The following is a 23,529-nucleotide window of genomic DNA, read 5'->3' on the forward strand; positions in this document are numbered from 1 at the left end:
ACAGAGTGGGATTCAGACCCAGGTCTGAATCTATAGCTCTGGTCGCTTCTCCTCCATTTCCACATCTCCATATGTGCTACTCCCTCTAAGTGGACGCTGGGAAAATCCTGCTTGTGTAGAGTCTGGCTTGTTGTTTGTGGTGGGTTTCCTTTCTTTCTCTCCCATCCTTTGAGACAGGGTCTCATCCCGTAGCACAGCCGGGCTTCAGTTTTGTAATCCTCTCATCGTCTTCTCGTTCCTTGATCTAACGTGTTGGGGCCACAGGCAGAAGGAAAGAGAATGAGCTGAAGGCCCTGGAGCTTCCAGGGGACTGTCAGGAGTATGTCAGTATTGGTGTGCCAGAGTTTAGCCTTGGCAGACCACATTCTTTAGTGGAAATAACAGAATTATTGATGGCCACTGATATAGACAGCAAGTACTTCAAATGTCTGGACAAAGTCTGAGGTCTCCTAAACCTTATTGCTTTAGAGATAAAACTCTGTTTTACAACCAGCCTAGGCCCAGGATGAGAAGAAAATGACACCTGCGGCCCAGATAAAGAAATGGGAGGAACAATTGATCAACTTATATATCCCAAAGGCCCACCCGTGGGGCAGCTGCTCAAACACTGCTGGTCCTGCCTGCTTTCTTTCCTCTAGACATCATAACCCTCAGCCTCTTCATCTTGTAGCTAGTTGCCAAGGGCAACAGCTGCCTACTCTGCTGCTCAGGGGTAGTCCCTCTGCCCCTGAGAAACTGTCCTTGGGTTCCTAGCTGTGCTCCTTAATGTATGAAAATCCGGAAGTGAATAGGATTCAGCGCAGTCATGGCGACCCCTCAGTGTTTCATCTCCCTTCCCTCCCTGTGTCTCCTGAGATTAGAGGCATTCACCACTACATCCCACCTCAGACTTCGGTTTAGAGAACTCAGCCACGATGCTGACTCCACAGTGCTGATTTCGTTTCTCAGACTCGTCTCTTTAGTACAATGTGCTCACAAGAGGATGCAGCCTGCTGACACACTTCCCTAGGACAGGGGGATGACCCCGATTGCATTTTCCCTCCCAGCTCCTCTCTCCGTGCCTCACACCAGGGTCTGCAGAAACATTTGCTCAATTCTGTTTTCCTTCACCTGTTCAGACTTCCCAGTTCTCCTCTGTCAACAACGCATGCACACGCCTTTCTTTTCTACAGATTCGAGTGGTATCTATGGAACCAGAACTCTTCCCAACGGAAATCCAACACTCTTCGCTCCCTCAGAATCACTGTAGGATCCACTTCATGGATCACTGAATGTACAAATGTGTAAGAGAGAATTATTCAGGTTGACACAAAGATACAGAAGGAGTTTTAAGGACTGGGCACACAGGCAGAGTGAGAAGCACTCAGTTTCCCCATTCGCTCAACAGTAGACGGCCTTCTCTCATGTAGAGTAAAACCCAAGTCTTAGCATGGTTGTTAAGAAACACTTCCCCTCGAATAACTTCTGTCCCGCCCATCACTTCTCCCTCTCCCGTCACTGCTGCTCTGGCCCCCTCGAGTTCAGCCATCCCCCCTCCAATCTCAACTTCCTTTCTTTATACTTTTTCCCAGTGAGGACTGCCTTGACCCTGCCTAAAGTCTAAAACACAGATGTCTCTCATCCCACATTCTCTTAATCTCCCTCATCTTGTGATCTTATTGCTTTCTATCATATCACATAATCTACCTTTTATTATCCTGGTATCTGCCTCTCCTTACTGGAATATGGGCTTCACAAGGCAGAGATCATTATCCCCCTCCCACACTGGGTCCTGATCTGTCCAATCACTTAACGAAAGTGCTTGGGAAGGCTTAGAAGATACGTAAATGCTATTGACCTTAGCCTCCACTTTACCTCACAAAGGAACTAGAAACAGACCAGATTGTAGGATGAGGAGGCTCAGTTCAGATCCTCTCCCGAGCTTCTCATACTCGGTTCTGGAACATTCCCGAGACTGCTACTCTAGATTTGGCTTATACACATCTCGGTTCTGGTAATGGCTGCATTACACCACGTTCTGATTTCTCTCCAGAGAGGTTTTTTTTTTTCTTGATTGTTTGGTGTTCTTTTTGAGGGCTTTTGAGTTATTCTGTGCTTGTTTTCTCTTCTTCGGCTTCCCCGGTGGCACACGCTAATGACAAAGGAAAAGATGGGTACGTGGGCTTATATAAGTAGGGAAGTTTGAGGAAAAAAGAAAGAAAAAACAGAATACCACACATAGGTCATGGAAGAATGAACAAAGTAGGAGACAATAATTGCTAGTGCTTAGGACGTGAAGAAATAATTACTACTGACCTGGAGGGAAAAGGCCACCAGACCACACAAACACAAGCAAGAAGAGTCCAAGCCATAGATAGATACCAGTCTCTCAAAGAGAACAATAAAACCAGTAATGAAAAATAAACCCACAGGGAGCCTCATACCCCTCCTTGGTAACCAGAGCGTTCGTCAGCACAGGGAGGCTGACTCACTTAGATATGTACTTTTCCAAGCGAATGTATATTGTGTAACTAAGCTCTTTGAAAGCAGTTATAAGCACACATGCAAATGTGCTTGTTCTATAACATGATTTTATCTGTTATATTTCCTTTATAGACTCTAAGAATTATTTTTTTTATCATGCACATGTATCTTATTGACAGGAAGATTCCCCTATTAAGACAGCGACACTTACCTGTTACATCCCATGGTGTAATTGTGGAACCGGATGAGGTCCCAAGAGAATGTGTGTTGTTGGCAGGAGCATCAACGATGCCAAGTGTTGGCACCATGTGCAGAAAGCATCTACTGCAGCTTCCTCCTCCCAGTACCCTGTCACTACTCCCTTACCGAGAAGTCCTGCCAAGGTTAGCCAGCCTCGTCATTCAGCTCTGTACAATAAACCCACCTCCACAGTCAGATGCTCTGAGTTTCTGGACTGCTGGTGGGTCTCTGTCAGAGCGCATGGCTCACTCCATCGAGGCCTTCTTGACATAAGTCTGTCTTGCTTCGTTTCCTGATGCTCCAATTAGGTCATTCTCAAAGCCATGCAGGATTTCACAAGCAGTGCCTGAATAGGAACCTTGACCACAGGGCACTCACGTTCGTCAGGCAAGGGAATGCTCCCGTAAGAAGGGCACCGATCCAGGTAAGGAGGAGCCAGTCATATGTGTTGGGTGTAAACCATGAGGCAAGCATAATCTAGAAACACACCATTACACGTTAGTACCATGAAGAAGGTTTAGAGGAACCATGGGCAGAACCTAAAAACATTTCAGCTCCATCAATTCTTAGGCTGTGTTCAGGAGATGCAGGCTTGGTTTCCAGAAGAAGGGAGAGTTGGCTCCTTGGGGAAAAAAGGGCAGAAAAGTTAAGAGCTGGAGCCTCAGAATGAACTCCTGTTTTACTTTTGGTTTATGGAATCTTACTTTAACTCCTGTTACAAAGGACTGGCCCTCTGCCCCTGAGAAAGCCACAGATAGTGACAGCTGCAGCTCTTACGATGTCACCAGGACCTGCAGAGACCGAGAGGCAACTTTGATTCACATGCCCTCCTTGCCTTGACTTACCTGACCCCTCAGATGCCGATACTGAGGAAAGTGATTATAAGAATAATGTTACCAACCCACAGTGATTTTGCACCTTGGGTCTGGGTCACTGAAAGCTTTGAGGTGATGTAAACTTAATCCTTCACAGCAACCCCATTTAAGGCAAGATAGTTGGGAGAGACATTAATATTTTTAACCGCTTTCTGTGTTTGTGTGATCTGATCCACAAAATCCAAACCAAATGGTGTGTTATCATGAGACGCTGCTTTTCAAATCCTTAAAGAAGATCAAACAAGCCTATATAGCCAATGGGCCTAGGGCTCCATATGCACAAGGATTTATTCAGAGTATCCTTGGAGACAATGCCTGGCTTCGTTCTGACTGGCTAAGCACGGCAAAGTCTTACCTCAACCCAGGGGATTACCTGTTATTCAAGACTGAATTTACAGACTCATGTCAGGACCAGGCACAGTGTTAACCTAGTTCATGGAGCTGCTGTAACTGCAGATGTGCTCCTGGGTACCGTACCTTAGGAAGGGACTGGCATCCACTTAAACTATCCTTTGCAAGCCAATCAACAAATTAACACAGCCGCCCCGAAGGCATGAAGAGAGATCAATTGGAAAGTGGTGCTGAGATTCGCCAAAGCCTACAAGAATTGTACTAAGACTTTGTGGCCTGGCTCTTACAAACTTAGAGCTGACCCAGAGGCAGGAACACACTTCTGAGACAACTGGCTTTTGAAAGTGTTAACAAGCCTTGAAGGAACCACTCAGGGCTTTGAATAAGCACATAAACGTAGGAGCTGGCTAGATTTTAGACCACATACACACAGGGGTCCTAGCGGTCTTTGAGGTACGGGTCTGACAAGCAGCCTCCAGAGAAGCATGTTTCAGGGAAGGACTTCACCGGTTTTCAAGTTTTCTCCTGTTTTTGTGCAGGATGACCTGAATAAGAGAGCCCAGAGGCAGAGGCGTTTTCTTTCTTTCTCTGTTGGTTCTGGACTCTGCACAGAACTGCGTTAGAAGTCGAGCTGCGTCAGGAGCAGTTAAGAAAGAAGAAAGCAGGGGGCTGGAGAGATGGCTCAGCGGTTAAGAGCACCCGACTGCTCTTCCAGAGGTCATGAGTTCAATTCCCAGCAACCACATGGTGGCTCACAACCATCTATAAAGACATCCGATGCCCTCTTCTGGTGTATCTGAAGACAGCTACAGTGTACTTATATATAATAAATGAATAAATCTTAAAAAAAAAAAGAAGAAAGCAAGAGATGTGTGGACTACATGACCCTCCTGAGTGAGTGTATTCTGTTGACATAAACATGGCTGCGTCAAGGATGCCGACGCCTCAGATCCAGGAGAATGGCAAGTCTCCCTGGTCTGTGTGTAGATATTGACAGTAGGTACCAAGAGTATCAACCACAGTGTCTTCCTCCCAGATGAACTGTGGCCCGAGACTGCTCCCCTAACGGAGGGGCCCTACCAAGGTCAGCTAACCTGCCTCCATCCTCAGCTGTGAATAGCAAACACCTGAGTTCCCAGGATGCTGCTGCATCTTCATCAGGACCAATCTCAGCTCCACCCATCCCTGCTTCTCTGCATTTGTGTCTATTGCATCTCCACTCCCTGTCACCCCAGCCAGGTCAGCCCCAAGGCGTGCGGGTCACAGTATGTAATAGCGCCTGGTGCTGGCTATCCAGGGGTGTCTTCATGTCCCATCTCTGTGCTAAAGTTACTCCAAGGGTCTGCCAGCATCTGCTTAGATCTATCTCCTCATCCATAGTCTACTTATTTTTCCTTTCTCCTATTAATTGTTCAAGGACCGATGAGAGCTTGACGCTGGTGCTCTAAGGTTAAAGCTAAGCAAACCAAATTTATACTTAAATAATGCAAAATAAACTTCTCTTGTACAAGACTCACCTTCTGCATTGTGCTTCGTTTATGTTGTCTTAATGTGCTTTTTACCTCATAAACAGATATAAATATAGATTGCAAAACTAGGAGAAATATTTCCAGGGGCTGGTGGGAGATTGAAAGAAGTCAGCAAGGGTTTAAAAGGGATCCCGGACGTGGTGTCTATTAAGCTGGGTGAACTTTTATTTCTGAGAATGGAAATTTGAAGAATAAAACGGAATACTGGTTTGAAATCAGGAATCTATGGCAATAGCATGGTCAGTGAATTTTTTTTTTAATTTTTTAAATGTACGTGTGTATGTGGTGAGTACACAGCCAGAGTATGACGTGTACAGAGGAGAAATCCTCTGTGATGAATCGTGTCAGGGTGGTATTAGGGTCTGGCATTGTTTATCCTGACTAAGACCCTTTCTGTAGCCAGGTTTATTCAGTGGAGAGTCACTGTACTGCCTGGAGTCTGGCAGACTCAGGGAGCAGCGCCAGCATTGTGTACTATAGGTCACAGCACGGCTTGTTTCCAGCGGCCATGGGCCAGAATGAGGAGCATGGGCTGATCTTTCCCCATCTGTGAGGGCATGGGGACATGAGCAGGACTCCTACAGCAATGCCCCAGGATGCAAAGGCCAGGCTCATGGATGCCGATTGGATTATAGAGTGCTAACTCGGGTCCATCTTTGCAGCTGTGCCCAATAGTGCTGTCCTGACAGAACAGCTGGTGTGGGCAATGAGACGTTTTCACGGTGTATTTGAATGCGGTAACATTTTTGTCTTTATTTTCTTAATTAAAAATTTGAGATCGTGTAGGAGGTAATTGGTTTCAGTGATGTCATTTCCATGCACACGTCACTTTGTCATTATTCATGTCTTCAAATAGTTCCTTCTCTTTCATGGCATAGGAATTCCAGCATCTTCTCTTTACCTCTTTCTTTCAGGCACACAGGCGCACAGGCACGCACACAGACGCACACGCATGCGCACCGACACACATGCATGCGCAATGCCTTAACCTAATGTAATGATCTTCACCCATCTGTTCCTCTGCAAATATCGTGATTTCTTCTTCTTCCTTCCTTCCTTCCTCCTCCTTCTCCTCTTCCTCCTTTTCCTCTTCCTCCTCCTCCTTCTCCTCCTCCTCTGCCTTCTCCTTCGCCTCCTCCTCCTCCTTCTTCTTCTTTTAGAACTGAAGGAAGATCCTTGTACATACGTTCCACGTTTTCTTCATTCATTTGTTAATAGACATCGAGGCTGGTCCTATTTCTTAGCTATTGTGGACAGTGGGTGCTTACAGTGTAGCTGAGTCAAATTGCAGTTCTACTCTTGGTTTATTGAGGGACCGCCATGCTGCTTCTGAAGTGACTGCACCAGGTTGCAGGCCCGATAGCTGTGTGTGAGGGACCTTCCTCCCCACATCCTTGCCAGCACCTATTGTCATTTGTTCTCTTCACGAGAGCCATTCTGACTGGGCAGAAATGGAATCTGAAATTACTTTTAATTTGCATATCCCTGGTGGCTAAGAATGTTGAAGGCTCTTGAAATATTTATTTGCCTTTTTTTTTTTAAGGGCTGGCCTTAGTTCTCTTTATTGATTTAATTTTTTGTCACTTACGTTCTGCAGTTCTTTATGTATCCTGGGTATCAGTCTCCTGTCTGACGTAATTGGTGGAGCTTTTTCTTAGATGTTGACTTCCTTTCTACTCTAGTACAGTGGTTCTCTACCTGTGGGACATGACTCCTTGTGTGTGTGTGTGTGTGTGTGTGTGTGTGTGTGTGTGTTCATAGTGTTCATATCAGATACCTGCATGTCAGATATTTACCTTACAGTTCATAACAGTAGCAAATTTACAGTTAGGAAGTAGCAGTGACAATAGTTCTACGGTCCTGGTCACCACAACAGGAAGAAGTGTGTTAAAGGGTCACAGTGTTAGGAAGGTTGAGGACCGCTGCTCTAGCAGCTGTTTTATTTGCTGTGCAGAGGCTGTTTTACTTCGTGTAATCCCAGGTATCAATCCTCGGGATTATTTCCTATGCTATTAAGTTCTTCTCAGAAAGTACTTACTATACCCCTAACTTTCAGGAGTTTGACTGTTTTCTCTAGAAATTTCAAAGCTTCCGGTCTTATACTGAGGTCTTGGCTACATTGAAATAGATCCCTGTATAAGGAAAGGGACACAGACTTAGTTTGTCACTCTTCAGTGTGTGGACAGACGAGTTTCATTTCTTGAAGCAACTTCCCCTTATCCCCTTTTCCATGTATTTCTTTTCTGACAGATTTGTCACAATTAGGTAGCTGTAGCTGTGTGAGTTTCTTTCTGGATCCTTTATTGGTGTGGGGGTGGGGTCAGTGCCAGATGGTTTTTATTACTGTGTGTCTATGATTTATGATTAGTTTTTTGAATTCCTCCAGCAGTCCTTTCTCTGTTTTTGTTTTTGTTTTGTTTTGTTTTTTTTGCTATTGGCTTTTTGTGATTTTTATACAAGTTTTAGGGTTGCTTTCCCTTGTTTTGTGAAGAATGGAATTTAAATGGAGATTGTGTTGAATCTGTAGAAGGCTTCTGGCAATGTATCTATTTTCACAATATTAATTTTCACAATCAATACACGTGGGAGTTGTTGCCAGCTCGTTTAGTTTTCAATTTCTTCCTTCAGTGTTTTAAAGCTTTTTTTTTTTCCAGATAGGGATGGTTTATTGAACACACACCGTAATACTGATCAATCAGGACCATAACTCAGATGGGATTGAGCCAGGACATTGTTGATTTTTTCTCTGTCAGCTTATAAAGGAAAACCAGAAAAACACAAAAACCATAGTGAGTTCCTACACAAATGCAGGAAGTGCTGTCAGTGATCAACTCTGACTCGAGCCATTTTAGACGCAATAGTTCATGTTGACCTTTAATTTGATGGCTCCTATGTAAAGCATTCATTCATTCATTGTGGGATTTCTTTTTTTTTTTTTTTTTTTTTTTGTTCTTTATTTCGGAGCTGGGGACCGAACCCAGGGCCTTGCACTTCCTAGGCAAGCGCTCTACCACTGAGCTAAATCCCATTGTGGGATTTCTTAAGATTAGCAGACCTCATGCAGTACATGCAAGAACATAGGTTATGTTTATTTTTGTAGGTGTTGTTGTGTGTAGTTTTGTGTGTGTGTGTGCACACCTCACATAACATAGAGGCCAGAAGAGGACATTGAGTGTTTCAACCTTCTTCTCTTGAGGCAGGGTCTCTCATTGAACCTGCAGTTCAGCTGGCAGCCAGCAAGTTTAGTGATCCCCTTGTCTTCTCTGCTTCTCTAGGGTTACAGATAGGCACAAAGCCATAGCAGGGATTTTACATGGGTGCTAGGGATTTGAACTCAGGTCCCTGTGCTTGCTCAGCAAGTGTTCGTACTGCTGAGAACTCTCCCAAGGGGACTCCTCCCGCCATTTTGTTTGTTTGTTTGGTTTGGTTTTGGCAATAAGAATACTTTGACCTCTTTTCTATTTGTAGCTCTTTTATTTCTTGTCTTATTGTTCTCAGTGAGATTTAGGCTATCCTAAAGTGTGGTGAGAATAGGCATCTTTGTCTCTTTCCTAATTTTAGAGCAAATGCCTTTAGTTTCCCCAACTTAGTGTTGGGTAAAGGACTGAAGAGATGGTGTTTCTTATGTTGCCATGTGTTCCCCCTGTTCCTAGTTTCATGAAAGCTTTTTACCATGAGTAGATGTGGAGTTTTGTCAAAGCCTTTTACTATGTGGTTACTGTCCTTATTTCTAATTTTGTGTTGTATTGTATTTACTCATTTATGTGTGTTGCACCAGCCTGGCATCCCTGGGATGAAGCCATTAGCCACAGTATATGATTTTTTTAATGCGTTCATGAACTTGATTTGCCATCATTTTACTGAGAATTTTGAGTTCAATATTCATCAGGCAAATTAGTTTGTTTGTTGTTCCTCTTGTCTGTATTTTTATCTAGTTTTGATATGAAGATAATGCTGGCTTTGCAGAATGTGTAGGTAGGGTGCCTTCTCTTTTTGTTTTGGGGAATAGTTTCAAGAGTATTGGTATTAGCTCTTTTTTTAATGATTGAGTAGAATTTCTCAGTGGATTTGTCCACTTTTTTTGGACTTGGACTTTTTTGTGAGGGTAACTATTTATTAAAGCTACAATTGTGTTGCCCGTTATAATTATGTATAAGTGTTTGTATCTTTTAACAGGTCATATGCTTCAGAAATAGATTCATTGCTTCCATATTTTCTAGTTTTTTAAAAATCTAAGTTTGCAAAATATGATCTGGATTTCACTGTAATTAGTTGTAACACCTCCCCTTCATCTGTAATTTTATTAGGGTCCTTTTTTTCCTTGTGTTACTTAATTGAGCTAGGAGTTTATAAATTTTATCTTTTCAACCAAACGGCTCTTTGCTTGATTCTAAGTATTGTCCTTTAAGTCTTTATTTAATTAATTTCTTCCCTGAATTTTATTTCTTGACATCTATGGCTTTTTGTTTGTTTGTTTGTTTGTTTTGTTTTTTTCTCCCCTAAGACCTCAAGGTGCATCCTTAGGTTATTTATTTGAGATCTTTTCTTAATGTAAACACACATATCTATAAACATTCCTCTGAGACAGGATGGCCTGTCTCTTGTCACCAAAACTGGCTGGCTTACGTTTTGCATGACACTTCCTCTGGGAAGCTGTGCTGGCTGGTTTTATGTGGACGTGACATAAGCTAGAGTCATCAGAGGAAGGAAGCTCCATTGAGAAAATGCCTCCATTAAGACTGGGCTGCAGGCAAGCTTATGGGAAATTTTAATAGTGATTGATGGGGAGAAATCCGCTCATTGTGGGTGGGGCCATCCCTCGACTGTTAGTCCTGGGCTCTATATCAAAGCAGGCTGAGCAAACCATGAGAAACAAGCCCAGGAGAAACAAACCATGGGAAACAGCCCTCCTCCATGACCTCTGCACCTGCCTCCAAGTTCCTGCCCTGTTTGAGTTCCTGCCCTCCTGCTTTTGATGAGGAACTGTATAGGAAACTGTGAGTGACATAAACCCTTTCCTTTGGTCATGTTTAGCCACTGCAATAGTGACCTTAACCAGACAGAAGCCAAATGTTTGGAGCTGTGGTCAGCCTGGATTCTTCTCTACATGTTGTCTTTTTCTTAGCCCGTTCCAGCCCTTTTTATCACTGCTGTTGTAAATTTCTCAAGCTCTTCTTCTTCTGTCTCTTTGAAACACTCCAACCTTGTACTATCTCCCCTTAATTGAGTTAGACAGAGCCATCTTAGTTTAGCTGCCGAATCCCACACCAACTGGCACTTGCTTGAAATGGACACTAGTGGATCCTCTCTAAAAGAAGTTTCGTTATGGAATTGTAGTCTTTGGAGCTGGGCGTGCAGGCACACATCTTTAACCCCAGCTCGAAGGGCAGAGGCAAGTGGATCTCTGTTAGTTTGATGAGTTCCAGAACAGCCAGGGCTGTTAGAGAAACCCCATCTTGACAAACAAACAAACAAACAAACAAATGAGAATTGTAGTCTTTGAGTGTCTTATAGATTTGAGGCTGGGGAAGAATTGTTACACATTTATGGACCATGCCAGCCGGACCACCATTTTCCAGGCAAGATGTGCCCATTGGTGCAATGGTAGCATGACTATTACTGGTATCAACCCTCTTCTGGTTGGATTTAATGCCCATTCCATAGACAGGTCTTATGTTTGGTACTGTAAGCCAGAGGGGGAGGTGAACGGATCCAGTGGAGGAAAGCTACGGCTATTGATCTAAGCAGCTATGCTGTGCTTGTTAAATTGCTCTTGTAGACTCTTTACAGCCACAGATTTCCATTGCTGTCCTGGTCAGCTATGGGCAATGGTTATTGCAGAAACTCATAATTGGTCGGACTGCTGAGAATCAATGACTGTTGCCACACATGGTGGCCCAATGCTTAGCATCAAATAGAAAGGCATAATCATGTATTTATATCACTCCCCACCAAGGCTCAGAGGAACTCAAAACCTACTTTTATGTGGTAAAAGGTTAATAGTCTCATAATTTCATTTGGCCTTCATTGGAGATAAGGAAACAAACTATTATTTTGTTTTACCTTTATTTATTAATAGTAACAAAAATCAGAAATAACAAAAACCAGTTAAATGAAATATGGAAGCACAGTAAATACAAACGCATCTTCATAACCACACGGGCAGCAGAAATCTGTTGAAACTGTTTTCTGAAGTTTAACTGTTTAGGTCATTGGCGTCACCAAGGCATTCAGAGTGCTCACATGGACTTCGCTGCCGGTGGACGAGCCTGCTTCCCAAGACTGACAGTAGCATCCAGAGCCCTGGCATATGCAAAGACCTCCCTGGGTCCTAGATCTTGAGAGATACTGATGTTAACAAAACCAAACCAAACCACAGAGCAAGCCCAGGGAGCCTGCAGTCTTGGCCTAAAGGTTTCTAGAGGACACTAGGAACTGAAGTAGATGTTATCCTGCTTGTTGGCCCCATGCAAACCTCAACCCAAGTCTTCCCAAACCAGGTTACTTAGCTTTTCATGAATGGTTCAAGGGTCACAGGAATCTGTGGTGGTTCAGACAACAGCTGCCCTAGTTACACAGAAGCAGCAGAACTTGAGAGGAATGTGGCTAGCTCTTGGGTGTTCAGTGTTAGAGGGTGGGATAGTCTTGGTCGGAAGCAATGTTCTAAAGAAGACTGACCAACAGACCCTGTTGCTACTTGAACGAACTGATATACCTGCCCTCCCCCATCATGTCCAAGAACGAGCAAAGCCTTTGATGAAGGCATTGCTGCTGTGAGCTCTCCAAGGCACTTGGAGAGGGAGTTTGAAATCCTGACTTCAGAAGCAGGGCTCAGAGCTTTGAGGAGGATGGTGCAGAGCATTCAGCAAAGCAGAGTCGTCTCCGTTCAGGTGCAAACGGGGTCCACTCTTTAGGAGGACTTCCACTTCCGTCTCAACATCCCGTACTTGCTATGCAGGAAAACCTCCATAGTTTATTCGAATGGTCTACAGATTGAACTTTGCAAATGAGATAAGGTTTTGATTTTCTTTTTTCTTTTCTTTTCTTTTTTTTTTTTTTTGTTACGTCCAATGCACATAAAACAGGACAACAAAGGGGCTTGAGGATTGCCTAAACCACAAACTACCATTGATTAAATCTCAAGATGCCTCCTAATCAGTTCTCTAAGGAAACGGACACCCAGAAATAGGAGAGCTAGGACCGCAGTGACTCGCTCTGCCCGTTAGCCACAGATGACGGCAGGCTGCCATGGCCTGGGATCCCGTCCTTGGAACTTCTCACAAGAAATGAAACCAAATCAACTCTTTGGATCTCAACTGTCTATGAAGATGCTTTTTTCCCATGGCTTCTGTCTGAGGGACCTCTTGTGCTTTGTGGCACCCAGCCGATCATGTGGGAGCCATGGGTGGGGGTGCAGTAGCTCTGGACTGCGTTCAGTCTAGGATGTGGCAGGGCAAGGGGTCATCTGTGTTAGAGTTCCCTGTACCTGGAGAAACACCCAAACCCCTTTCACCTTCACTTCTGAAATGGTAAGACTAATGAAAAAAAATAATCACAAAAGCGTAATATCTAGTCAAAAGATGAAATATTAAAAAACAACAATAATATAATGGTAATAACTGAGGAATGAAGTCAGCTTGCAAAAAAGAAAAAGTGTTTTACAGAGAAATAGCACCTTTGGTAAAAAAAAAAAAAAAAAGAAGGGAAATGTATTTAAAATTTTGGTTAGGTCTCCATGGCGCTTGAAGTCCGTAAGTATTTGCATCATTCAAACCCACTCTTCAGGAAACTCCAAGTTTGAGGGACACAGCTAACTAATGGGGCGACTGTGTATGCAGGTGACTGTGGGGATCAAAAGGAGAAGCAGATTTGCTGCAGATCTGGGATGATGACAGTGGTGACAAGGGTCAAAGCAGCAGGGTTCCTCCCCACCAAGCTCCCCCTATTTCCTCCAGCAGGGCCAGCTCAGTGTTCCCCCTAACATCACATGCTTTTCCTGTTGTATCCTCACAGCTGACCCCAGAAAGGTTTCATTCAGACCTGCCTCTGCTCCTCTGCCAACCGGATACTCGCCTCCTGCCCCAAGGTGCCCTTTAGTGTCTCTTAAAGCATTCCTAGAAGTGAAAGTTGTGGCCTGCCTGCCCTGGCTAGCCAGCCACCCTCACTTCCTTTATTGCAAAACAAACAGAATAAGATTTGCTGCCGTACAAGCAAATACTGGTGATTCGGTGATTGCCACAGACGCTGTATACTGGACTTAGCGCTGAAGAGGAGGTGCTGGGTTCCAGATGAGGTGCTACGTGCCTCTTCTTAGATCTCTTTGGTGTTCACCTTCTTGGTCTTTTCTGCTGTTCCCTTTGAGATGTAAAGGGATATAATCAATAGGAAGACATTAAAAGGTTGGTTGTGTATCCAGGTCCCCAGACTTTCAGAGCATCAATGGACATGCGCTATGTTAGAATTTAGTTGCTTGGGTTGGGGATTTAGCTCAGTGGTAGAGCGCTTGCCTAGCAACCGCAAGGCCCTGGGTTCGGTCCCCAGCTCCGAAAAGAAAAAAAAAAAAAAGAATTTAGTTGCTTACATGTGTGTTTCCTCCTTGAGTGATAAACATGAGAGGCAGTCTACAGAATTACCAGCTGACCCTTATGAGCATCTATGAATCAGATATTACTGTCCCAGTTTTAAGGACAAAAGGGTACTTAAGGGAAGGAGTTCTGAATCCAAACCCCACAGATGTACTAAAAACAATAGGTCCCAGAGGCGCACTTGTCTGGTCCTGAACTTGACTATTCAAGCTTCCTATTGTCCTTGGGAATATTTTGAAGTCTACATCTTAACACCTTCAACTGTAACAAGAGAGCACTACAACACCAGGTCTTACAACAGGGCCTGACATGTTCTTCTAAAGATGTACAGACAGCCAACAAGGGCTTAGCACCACTAGCCATTACAGGGGTGCAACTGGAAACACCACAAGACACCACTACATCCAGACGGTGGGATGAAATAAAGAACAGTAGTAACACACGTTGGCCTGGGTGTAAAGAAAACGGAGACCTGATGGGGAGGATGTACAACGGATGGTGTTTAGAAAGCAGTCTGGCAACCCCCTAGGGCTTAAACACAGATCTATCTTATGGTGTAGTTTCCATTCCTAAATATGTAGGGGGAGTGAAAACATATGTTCACACAGGAACTTGTACAATAACGTTCACACCGGCATCCTCCATCAGAGTCAGGAGTCACCTAAATACCCATCACATATTGAATACATACACAAACGATCACACATGTAGAATGGCACTCACATGGAGAGAGATGAAGCAGCTTCATACAAAGGGCATGAGCCTGCAGAGCATTATGCTAAGTGGAAGGAGCCAGGCAGAAGAGGGTCATTCTATATGACGTACCCAGACCAGGCACCCTGTAATGCCTAATGGTGCTAAGCCCTTGTTAGCTACTCGTACATCCTTGGAGGAATGTGTCAGGCCCTGTTGTAAGACCTGGTGTTGTAGTGCTCTCTTGTTACAGCTGAAGATGTTAAGACGTTGACTTCAGAATATTCCCAAGGACAATAGGAAGGTTGAATAGCCAAGTTCAAAGCCCAGACAAGTGTACCTCTGGGACCCATTGCTTTTGATACATCTGTGGGGTTTGGACTCAGAGTCAGGAAATAGATTGGTAATTGTCAAAGGCAGAGGACAAGGAAAATGAGGAGCAATGTCTAATGTGCATGGGTTTTTCTGGGGAGGTTAAAATTCTCTGGAATTAGACAGTGGGGAGGAGCTGACAAACTTAGGAATACCCTGAAAGCCACCCACTCACATAGTTGCTTATTTAATTTCATTAATTATTATATAGTATTACTGCATAATATTAATTTCATTAATTCATTTATTTTTGGTTTCTCTTTGAGATAGGGTTTCTCTGTGTAATCCTGGCTGTCCTGGAACTTACTCTGTAGGCTGGCCTTGAACTCAGAGATCCACCTGTCTCTCCCTCCCCTCCCCTAGAGGGCTGGGATTAAAGGTGTGTGCCACCACCACCTGGCCAAAATTGCATATTTGAAAGGGGTAAATTTTATGACATATGAATTCTACTTCAATTTAAAAACTGCACTAGGGAACTGCTGACACCATGGCTGGGATCTATGAGACGCAGTTGGCATTTCATGTCCATCTGCCTCGCACTGAACGTTTCTTGAGTGAACACCAGCTTGACATCTCACTGCCTACCTAAACCTGCCTCTCTGCCTCAGGGTTTCTTAGGAGTCTATTCTGCTCACACATGTTGGAGGACAGAAATGCAAAGAACCATTTCCTAGTAGCAGCTCTCAGCTGATGACTGATAGAAGGTTTTCTAGAGATACCCCAACCCCTTCTATCACAGTAACTCCTTCAGGGAAGGGTCTATATCACAGTTTAATGGTATAGGTGAGATGGCATCATCCGGGATCTCCTGTGTTAAATGAAGCGAGTTTCCCTCATCTCCTGGGGGGCACTACACAGCTTGGTGGTGTTAAGAGTCTGCTTTGAACCAGCACTGTAATTGCCACTCACCTGGTGCTTCTGGAGTTCCTGGGCATATCTCGTCATCTCCTCCTCTGTGTGGGTCTGGACCCCCTTCTGATTCTTTCCTGTAAGAAGAATCAAAGTTCAGAGCAGGAGGGCTGTGCTAAGTCAGAGAAGACACTACCCCTAGACTGTCCATTTACCCTGTGGAGGGAGAGTTGAACTGCCCACCTTTCTCTGAGTTTTACAACATCGAAGGTCATAGGAATAAGAAATCTACCCTAATTCTTTGGCTTCTGTTCCTGTTCTTTTCCTTAATAATGCACACCCATAAGATATGCTAGTCCTACAGAAAAGCAATGGTAACAACCGGGTTCCCGACTCAGGAGGTTCTTCTGGGACCATGATTTTCAGCCATTCTCACACCCACACAGTGTCCCAGAGAACATCAGCAAACATGATTTCTGGCTCAGGATGTGGTCCACTGGCAGAGTGCTTGCCCAGTGTGCAAACCATGTCCCCACCCCCACGTTCAATTCCCTAGAACTACAAAACAAAGAGAAATTAAATTCAAATCACCGGGCTTTCACCTGCTGGAAATTTGATATAATTGATTGGGGTGAGAGGCAGCTGGGTACTCAAGTTTTTACTTTTTTGAAGAGTTCTCTAGGTTGTTCTGTATACCTGGGGTTGATCACTACATCACTAATAAATATTTCTCAAGTAAGACTATAAAAAAAAACCAGTAAAATGGAACAAAACAAAAAACCCCAAACAAATGACCAAACAAAATACAAATCCTTCACAGATCCTCAAGATGTTCTTTTGGTAGATTACAATCTAGAAGGTTTGGAAGGGAGCCTGGGACTTGATATTCACCATTAGGAAACAGTAGGCATGGGTAGTCAGGCCCTCCCTCACAGCCACTTCTCATGGCCCTGGCTCCTTTGGGTATTATCTCAATACCCCTGTTTGTTTGTATCTTTGAGATTTGTGATCTAATTCTGCTAATTTTCTGGTACTAGCTGAAAATGCTGCTTCAATTCCCTCTCATATCACACAGCCTGCACACCAAGATGTGTTGAGGCTCCATAGACTACTTTCTGGGAGGAGGGCATGTAGCAATCAGTGTGGCTGTAGCAAGATTAAGTTGGTTAGGATGCAAAGACTGGTAGAGTGCCGGCACGCAATTCTCACAGATGAGTGTTTTCTTTCATGATGATTATTTCAGTTTCATATTTCTGTATCGTCACCCTTCTCTCTCATCTGAGGCCTCTGGAGTGATTTTCACACCTGACCCACCTGGAACAAACGCCTTACACCCAGTGCTCTGCCGGGGAGCTTTGGGTTACTTCCAGTCCCTGGCCTTTCTTTTCCTCATCATACCCCTGTCACCTTCTCTCATTCAAGTCACAGTGACGCTCCCTCCTCTGCACTAAGCATGCTCACCATCACAGGTCATCGCTGTGCAGACCCAGTGTCCACAGGAACAGACACAGCGATTGCAGTCCACCTCGGTCTCAGCTCCATCTGCATAGGTTTCGTCCTCCAGGGCGCACTCTGTTGGACCATAAACAAAGACAACAGTTGGGACATGAGATTTGAACGGGGTGGTGCCTTTGATACAGTCTGGGCACTTACATGTCTCCTTTCTCAGACAAGGATGGCCTCGTCTCTCACGGGCAAATGTCCTATAAGTTTCTAGCCTCAACCTCATCATGGAGAGGATGGGTTGGTGACAGCCCAGTTTCATGGACGAGGGCTAGACCAGTTATCTCTGGAGAGGTCTACCAGTCTTTCCTTCCCTGAAATGCTTCCATCCCCAACAACACTCAGTTTCTAGATTGGACATACTCTTCTCAGGAGGGTTGAAGGATGGGTTGAGGCACTTGAGGAACTCTTGGAAGCTGAGTTTCCAGTCAGCGTTCTCATCGGACAGTTCAATGAGGGCATCAACACAGAGGCCTCTGAAACAAAACATGGGAGAAACACCGTCAGCAAGGCCTTGGCTTCTCCCCTAAGAAAGGAAGCCAGCATCAGGCTCACAGACACCTGGAGCCCCAGGCAAAGTGACTACACTGAAAATGCTTCTCTCCCCTTTGGCCTGTCACACTGTGACCCAGTAACCTCCTATAACCTATAACCTCCAACCTTCAGCTTATCAAGCTGGGTTCCAGATCACTTAAGCTGTTCATATGCTTCCCCAGTGACAACTAAAGTCTTGTGAATAGTTTTGTCCGCCTTGATTAACAAATGCTCCCACCGTTTGCACACCTTCCTCCAGTGTAGACTGTCATCTGTGGTATGACTAGTAAGCCAACCATTCCAGAAGAGAGGTGACATCAGAAGAGAGGTGACATCAGAAGAGAGGTGACAGACGGCATGAAAAGGAATATAGGACTTGAAAGAATGTAGTGGGTTGGTCTGGTGCTGCTTGCATTCAAAATGTTTGATATTGGCCCCCAAGATCTGGTTAGCCCTGATAAGGAGATCCGCATATACGCCAGCCTTTTCGGCATAAACCTTGTCCCCCAGGTTGTACCTGATTGGTTAATAAAGATGCCTACAACCTGGGCTGGGCAGGAGAGGGAAGTGGAGCCAAGGTCCACAGGCTTGGGGTTGCAGGAGAGATGAGAAAGAAGAGGAGGAAGGAGGAAGTTGCCATGGGTAGTTGGATGGTGAGTGTGAGGGTCGGCCTGTTGGAGTAGAAGTGGCCCAGGCAGAACATGGCAAGTGATATCTTGGGGATATTAACAGTGAAATAGATAACATAGCATAGAGGGTTAATATCTGCCCAGCTCTAGTATTTTATTTTATTTTATTTTATTTTATTAGGTTATTATAAATCTAAAGGCTCTGTGTCTTTTATTAGGGAACTATATGGTAGAAACCCCTAATATATTTAAAGACAACAAGGGGGTGTAGCAACCCCAAAAATAATATTTATGCCAACAAAACAAGGATCAACACACCCTTCTAGAGAGTTCTTTCAGGAGTTTTATTGAGCCTCCTCAGCTCTATCACCCTCCTCTGTTGCCTAAGATGGGCCTTGGCTCAGACACTTTCTACTCAAATGTCCTTGAGTTAATTGTTCAATCTTTCTGAGTTTATTTTCCATAAGGTCAAGGACTATGGCTTGGAAGAGTCACAAAAGCTGCACTTTGAACTTGTGAACAAAAGAGAGGCGCCTTCCCCATGTTTAACTCTTACTGAGGTACCAGCTCCATACCGGAAGCTTTGTCTATTAATACAATATGAAGATAACACTAGAAGAAAGAAGACACTCATAACAGTTAGAGGACTCTACACCAAACAGCTCAGATCACCTTAAACACCAGGAGTGGAAAGACTTCAGGTCTACAACTATAGAACACATCAACACAGTTCCTTTGGGAGGTAGAACACCCAGAAGCAGTGTAGGCACGACATGACCTTGATAATTTATTTAAAAATTACTTTTTTCCTTGTAAGTTCTGACCCCAAACAGTAACTGCTTGATCAGATATCAATGTTGCTTGAAATCCCAGTTTTGTAATGTTCCTTTGCTGGTGGAAGGGGTTCGAATCCCGCCCCCTCTCAGGCAACTGTCCCTGGGGACCATATGCCCAAGCGCCCACTCCTCACCTGAGCAGTTTGTTGTTCTCCTGATTGGGGTAAGCGGTGATGTTGACGGCTGTTTCATTCTGCTCCACGAATTTCAGGAATTCGCTGGAGTCCAGGTGAGAGTCACCATTATCAAAGCTCTGGAGAGAGATGAAGAGATCTCTCAGGAGTGTTTAGGGAGCCCCAGTTTTATTAGTGCAGCCTCTGGCCTGACCTCTCAGTTAATCTTACACTTAACACACTCCAACCCTACCCTAGTTTGGCCAAAAGGCACCATAGTAGCAATGGACCAGATCACTGGGTGCCCAAACCAGGAAGCGGAACTCTAAGATGAGCATGTGACAGTGCCTGGAGAGAAGCCATGGAGGGAGGGGTTCTTTTAGTATGGATCCTGCTCAGGAGGGCGGCCCGAACAGATGTCTGACCCAGTCCCTGACACTGTCCTGTAGACCTGGGCTCAGACCATTGGTAAAGTCACTGTCTCACACTCCAGTGAACACAGAGCAGGGCGTGGCATTGTAAGCAGTAACTTAGGGTGTGGGAGGTGAAGCCCAGGGCGTCTGATTCTAACGGGCTGCTCGAGGGCAGCTGCAGCAGTAGATTACTGGGAAGTGATCTCCCGAGCTCCCTTTGGGACCCACAGGAGTCTATCATGCTATTTAAGAATAGCCTCGGGGCTGGAGAGATGGCTCAGCGGTTAAGAGCACCGACTGCTCTTCCTGAGGTCCTGAGTTCAATTCCCAGCAACCACATGGTGGCTCACAACCATCTGTAAAGGAATCCGATGCCCTCTTCTGTGTGTCTGAAGACAGCTAGAGTGTACTCATATACAATAAATAAATCTTAAAAAAAAAAAAAAAAGAATAGCCTCCCTTCTCTGTGGATGTAAAATAGCTTGTACCTGCTTTATGATACGTAGTAGTGACCGTGCTTTATCAGAGCTGTTTTTAATGATGTTGCTCAGAATGTTTTCTTTCCAGATGATGATTGAGAAGCTAATTTAAAAAAAAAAATGGTGCCAGGTACCACAAGAGTAACAGAACTGTGCTGTTTTCTCGGGTTTTGTTTTTTTACTTTTTTTTTTTTTTTTTAATGGAGTGTGCTGGATGTCTCTACAGTTTTGTTCAGATGACTGCAGAACCTGGAAAAGCTGTTGCTGCTGTTGCTGCATAACACACTGCTATTATTGGTCTTTTTATATAAATATAAATATATATATACAGATATATAATTTGAATTTTTGGAAACTTTAGCTGTGCTGTCAACTTTAAAAAAAAGTATCCCCGTTTACTGTGTTGAGTTGGCACTGTACAGATATTAACAGCCATATTGGTCTAGAAATGTTGAACTTAAGTTTTTTCCATTTGTACAGGGGTAACGCACTGTATTAAATATGTAAGGTCTTATCTACGTGGGTTTGATTACAAAAACTAATAAAGTATTCTCTAAAAAAAAAAAAAAAAAAAAAAAAAAGAATAGCCTCCCTTCTCCTGCACCCTACATTGGGCCCCGGTGCAGACGTGTGCACAGGTCCTCAGGCTACACTGTGCGGGAAGATGGCCTGTGGATACCCTAAGGACACAGCTGAACAAGGAGTGATGAGGTCAAGCATTATTCCCTCTGCTACACTGAGACGTCAGCCATCGGCAACTATTCAAGATGCCTAGGTCCTAGCAACAAGAGGAGGCATCGGTCCCAGGGTTTAGATCTAATTCCATGTTGGATGCTCTCCTAACTAGGTCCAGTGGAAAGCCCCCTGTCCCCCAATTCCCCACACTTTCTGAAGGCTGTGCCGAGAAGTGATCAGCATCTCCATGTTACTTTCAAGTTGGCTCCTTACATTGTGGAAGAGAATCTGGAAGAAATGTCTGCCCAGACTCCTGGGTAACGTAAAACAGCCACCTTCTCTCCTCTCATGGCTGCCATGTATCCCATGCTGTAAAGTTTCCATGGCGTATACAGTGAGGGGAATACATGAAGCAACCATTAAGCCTTTGCTTGGAACCTGCTTCTCACTCTTGTCCTGATTCTCAGAACATATCTTAGACAATCTTTTATTCACTCACTGTACACTTGCCCTGTACACAATAATTCACTCGTGGGATTTTGATTAATTAAGGATGTACAATTCAATAAGCTTGATTGGGGAGCATTCTGAGGACCAAAGAACTTTCCTGAGGACAACTAGAACAGACCCTGTCACACAGAGTGAGCGAAGAGAAAGCCATGGTCCTGCAGTGGCTGCACAGTTCCTGGCTGAGCGATCCTGACCTGGTACTTCACCAGTGGCTGCACAGCCATGGACAGGGCGCTCTGGACCTGGTACTTACAGTGGGCTCTTAAAAGTCAGTGCTCTGTGTATACACTTCAACTACCCGAGAACCAGAATGCAGGCCTAGAGCTAAAGGGCATCCCAGCTCTTGGCGGTCTCATCACAGAAGTCTGGTACCTGCCCAGAAATAGCATTAAACCCAGTGGCATTTCAATCTCTGGCCAGAATCCAGCATGATTCACGCAACTAACCAGTCGCAAAGGCCCGATGCTATCTGCAGCTCTATTTCTGGGACAGCAACATTCCCCTTTTTGGTTTTATGAGTATAGAAAGAAAGAAGGTGAGTACTTTGAGACCCGTGCTTGGGAACCATCCTTGTGTGTTGACAGAGTGTTCGGAGGAGCGGTAGGAAGGCTGGCTCCAGTTTCAGTCCCAGTCTCCCATGTAGTACCACGAGGTGTGAACAGCACGGCAAAGAAAAGACTCTCCCTACCAGCCGCCCTTTTCCTTCTGCTCTGTGTTCATCAAAGAAATGGTGTCTGGAGGAGAAAGGCAAGTTTGGGCCTCACTCGAATTCTGATTAGTTTTGCCATTCAACTGTCTGGTGTGAGGAAAGCCAGCTGGGATGAAGAACTAAGCTCTGAGACATTACCTCTTTCACCTGTGGACCTGGTAGGGCGGCATCTTCCTCAGATGTCTTGGAAGAGGAACTTTGTGTTTGTGAGCCGTGAGCAGGCTTTCTGAGTACAGTACTCCAGAGAAAAGCTGCTTTCCCAAGAGGCCATGCTGGGATGGCGCTAGGAGCCTCCAAGAGTGTTACTGCTTGGGGAGATGGAGATGTAGCGGGTGGCCCTGTGGCCCACGTACTTGGCAATCAGATTTAATAACAGGTATCAGAAGTGCCTGAGGCCAGGTGCCATCTACAGTTGGGTACGAGATCCCAAGTGGCCTCTTGGAAACCGTCATGTGCCCAACAGCTTCATGTTGTAAGGACAGGATAGAGTGACTATGTACAATAAACCATGCAGACACTACTCATTTGGTTTCAAGAAAAAAATCTTCTTAAAAAATTAAAATTATGTTTATTTACTATTTACGTTTGTATGTATGTATATATGTGTGTGTGTATGTATATGTGTATATATGTGTGAGTGTGTGGGGGGGTCATGATGTAACATGTATGTGAAAACCAAAGGACAATTTGTAAGAGTGATTTTCCTTTTTCACCATGTGAATCCTGGGAATTGAGTGCAGGCCATCAGGCTTGTCAGGCAACCACCCCAAATCATCTTCTTGACACTGCTTTCTGCTCCTGTCCGACTCTCCTGCTCAGTGAAGTGATGCGGGTGTCTGTAGAGGACCTGCCCATGTCTTTGGCAACGGCCAAGACACTGCCTGCGGACAGTGGGAAGAACTATGCTTTCTCTCCAGTGTAATATCAGAACCTAGGAACCCAGAGTTTAAATCCTGTCACAGTAGACAAAACTTCTATCTGATCATGTAGGAGATGCCTTAAATCAGCAGTTCTCAACCCGTGGGTCATGACCCCTTTGGGATCGCTCAAGACGGTAGATATTCACATTACAATTCATAACAGTAGCAAAATTACAGTTATGAAGTAGGAATGAAATTAATTTTATGGTTGGGGTCACTACAACACAAGGAACTGTATTAAAGGGTCATGC

The 23,529-nt window shown here is 44.5% G+C and overlaps 1 protein-coding gene and 1 long non-coding RNA gene across 3 annotated transcripts in view; both read right to left on the reverse strand.

The window, feature by feature from the left end:
- Positions 1-110: 110 nt before the first annotated feature.
- Positions 111-2,930, reverse strand: LOC134481074 (uncharacterized). 2 transcript variants are annotated; one of them, XR_010056290.1, is made up of 4 exons: positions 2,675-2,930; positions 1,879-2,131; positions 1,111-1,267; positions 111-244 (listed from the first exon to the last, which is right to left on the reverse strand). It is a non-coding gene; the product is annotated as an uncharacterized LOC134481074 (long non-coding RNA). The 2 variants fall into 2 exon arrangements; XR_010056289.1 differs by having other exon boundaries at positions 1,855-2,131.
- Positions 2,931-12,503: 9,573 nt separating this feature from the next.
- Positions 12,504-23,529, reverse strand: part of Fstl1 (follistatin-like 1) — a 53,184-nt gene continuing 42,158 nt past the window's right edge. The window contains 5 exon segments of the mRNA NM_024369.2: positions 12,504-13,813; positions 16,018-16,094; positions 17,419-17,529; positions 17,824-17,936; positions 19,594-19,712. Coding sequence (NP_077345.1) covers positions 13,769-13,813; positions 16,018-16,094; positions 17,419-17,529; positions 17,824-17,936; positions 19,594-19,712 — 465 coding nt within the window. The 3' untranslated portion in view covers positions 12,504-13,768.

This window comes from Rattus norvegicus, chromosome 11, assembly GCF_036323735.1.
Source record: "Rattus norvegicus strain BN/NHsdMcwi chromosome 11, GRCr8, whole genome shotgun sequence".
NCBI lineage: Eukaryota > Metazoa > Chordata > Mammalia > Rodentia > Muridae > Rattus > Rattus norvegicus.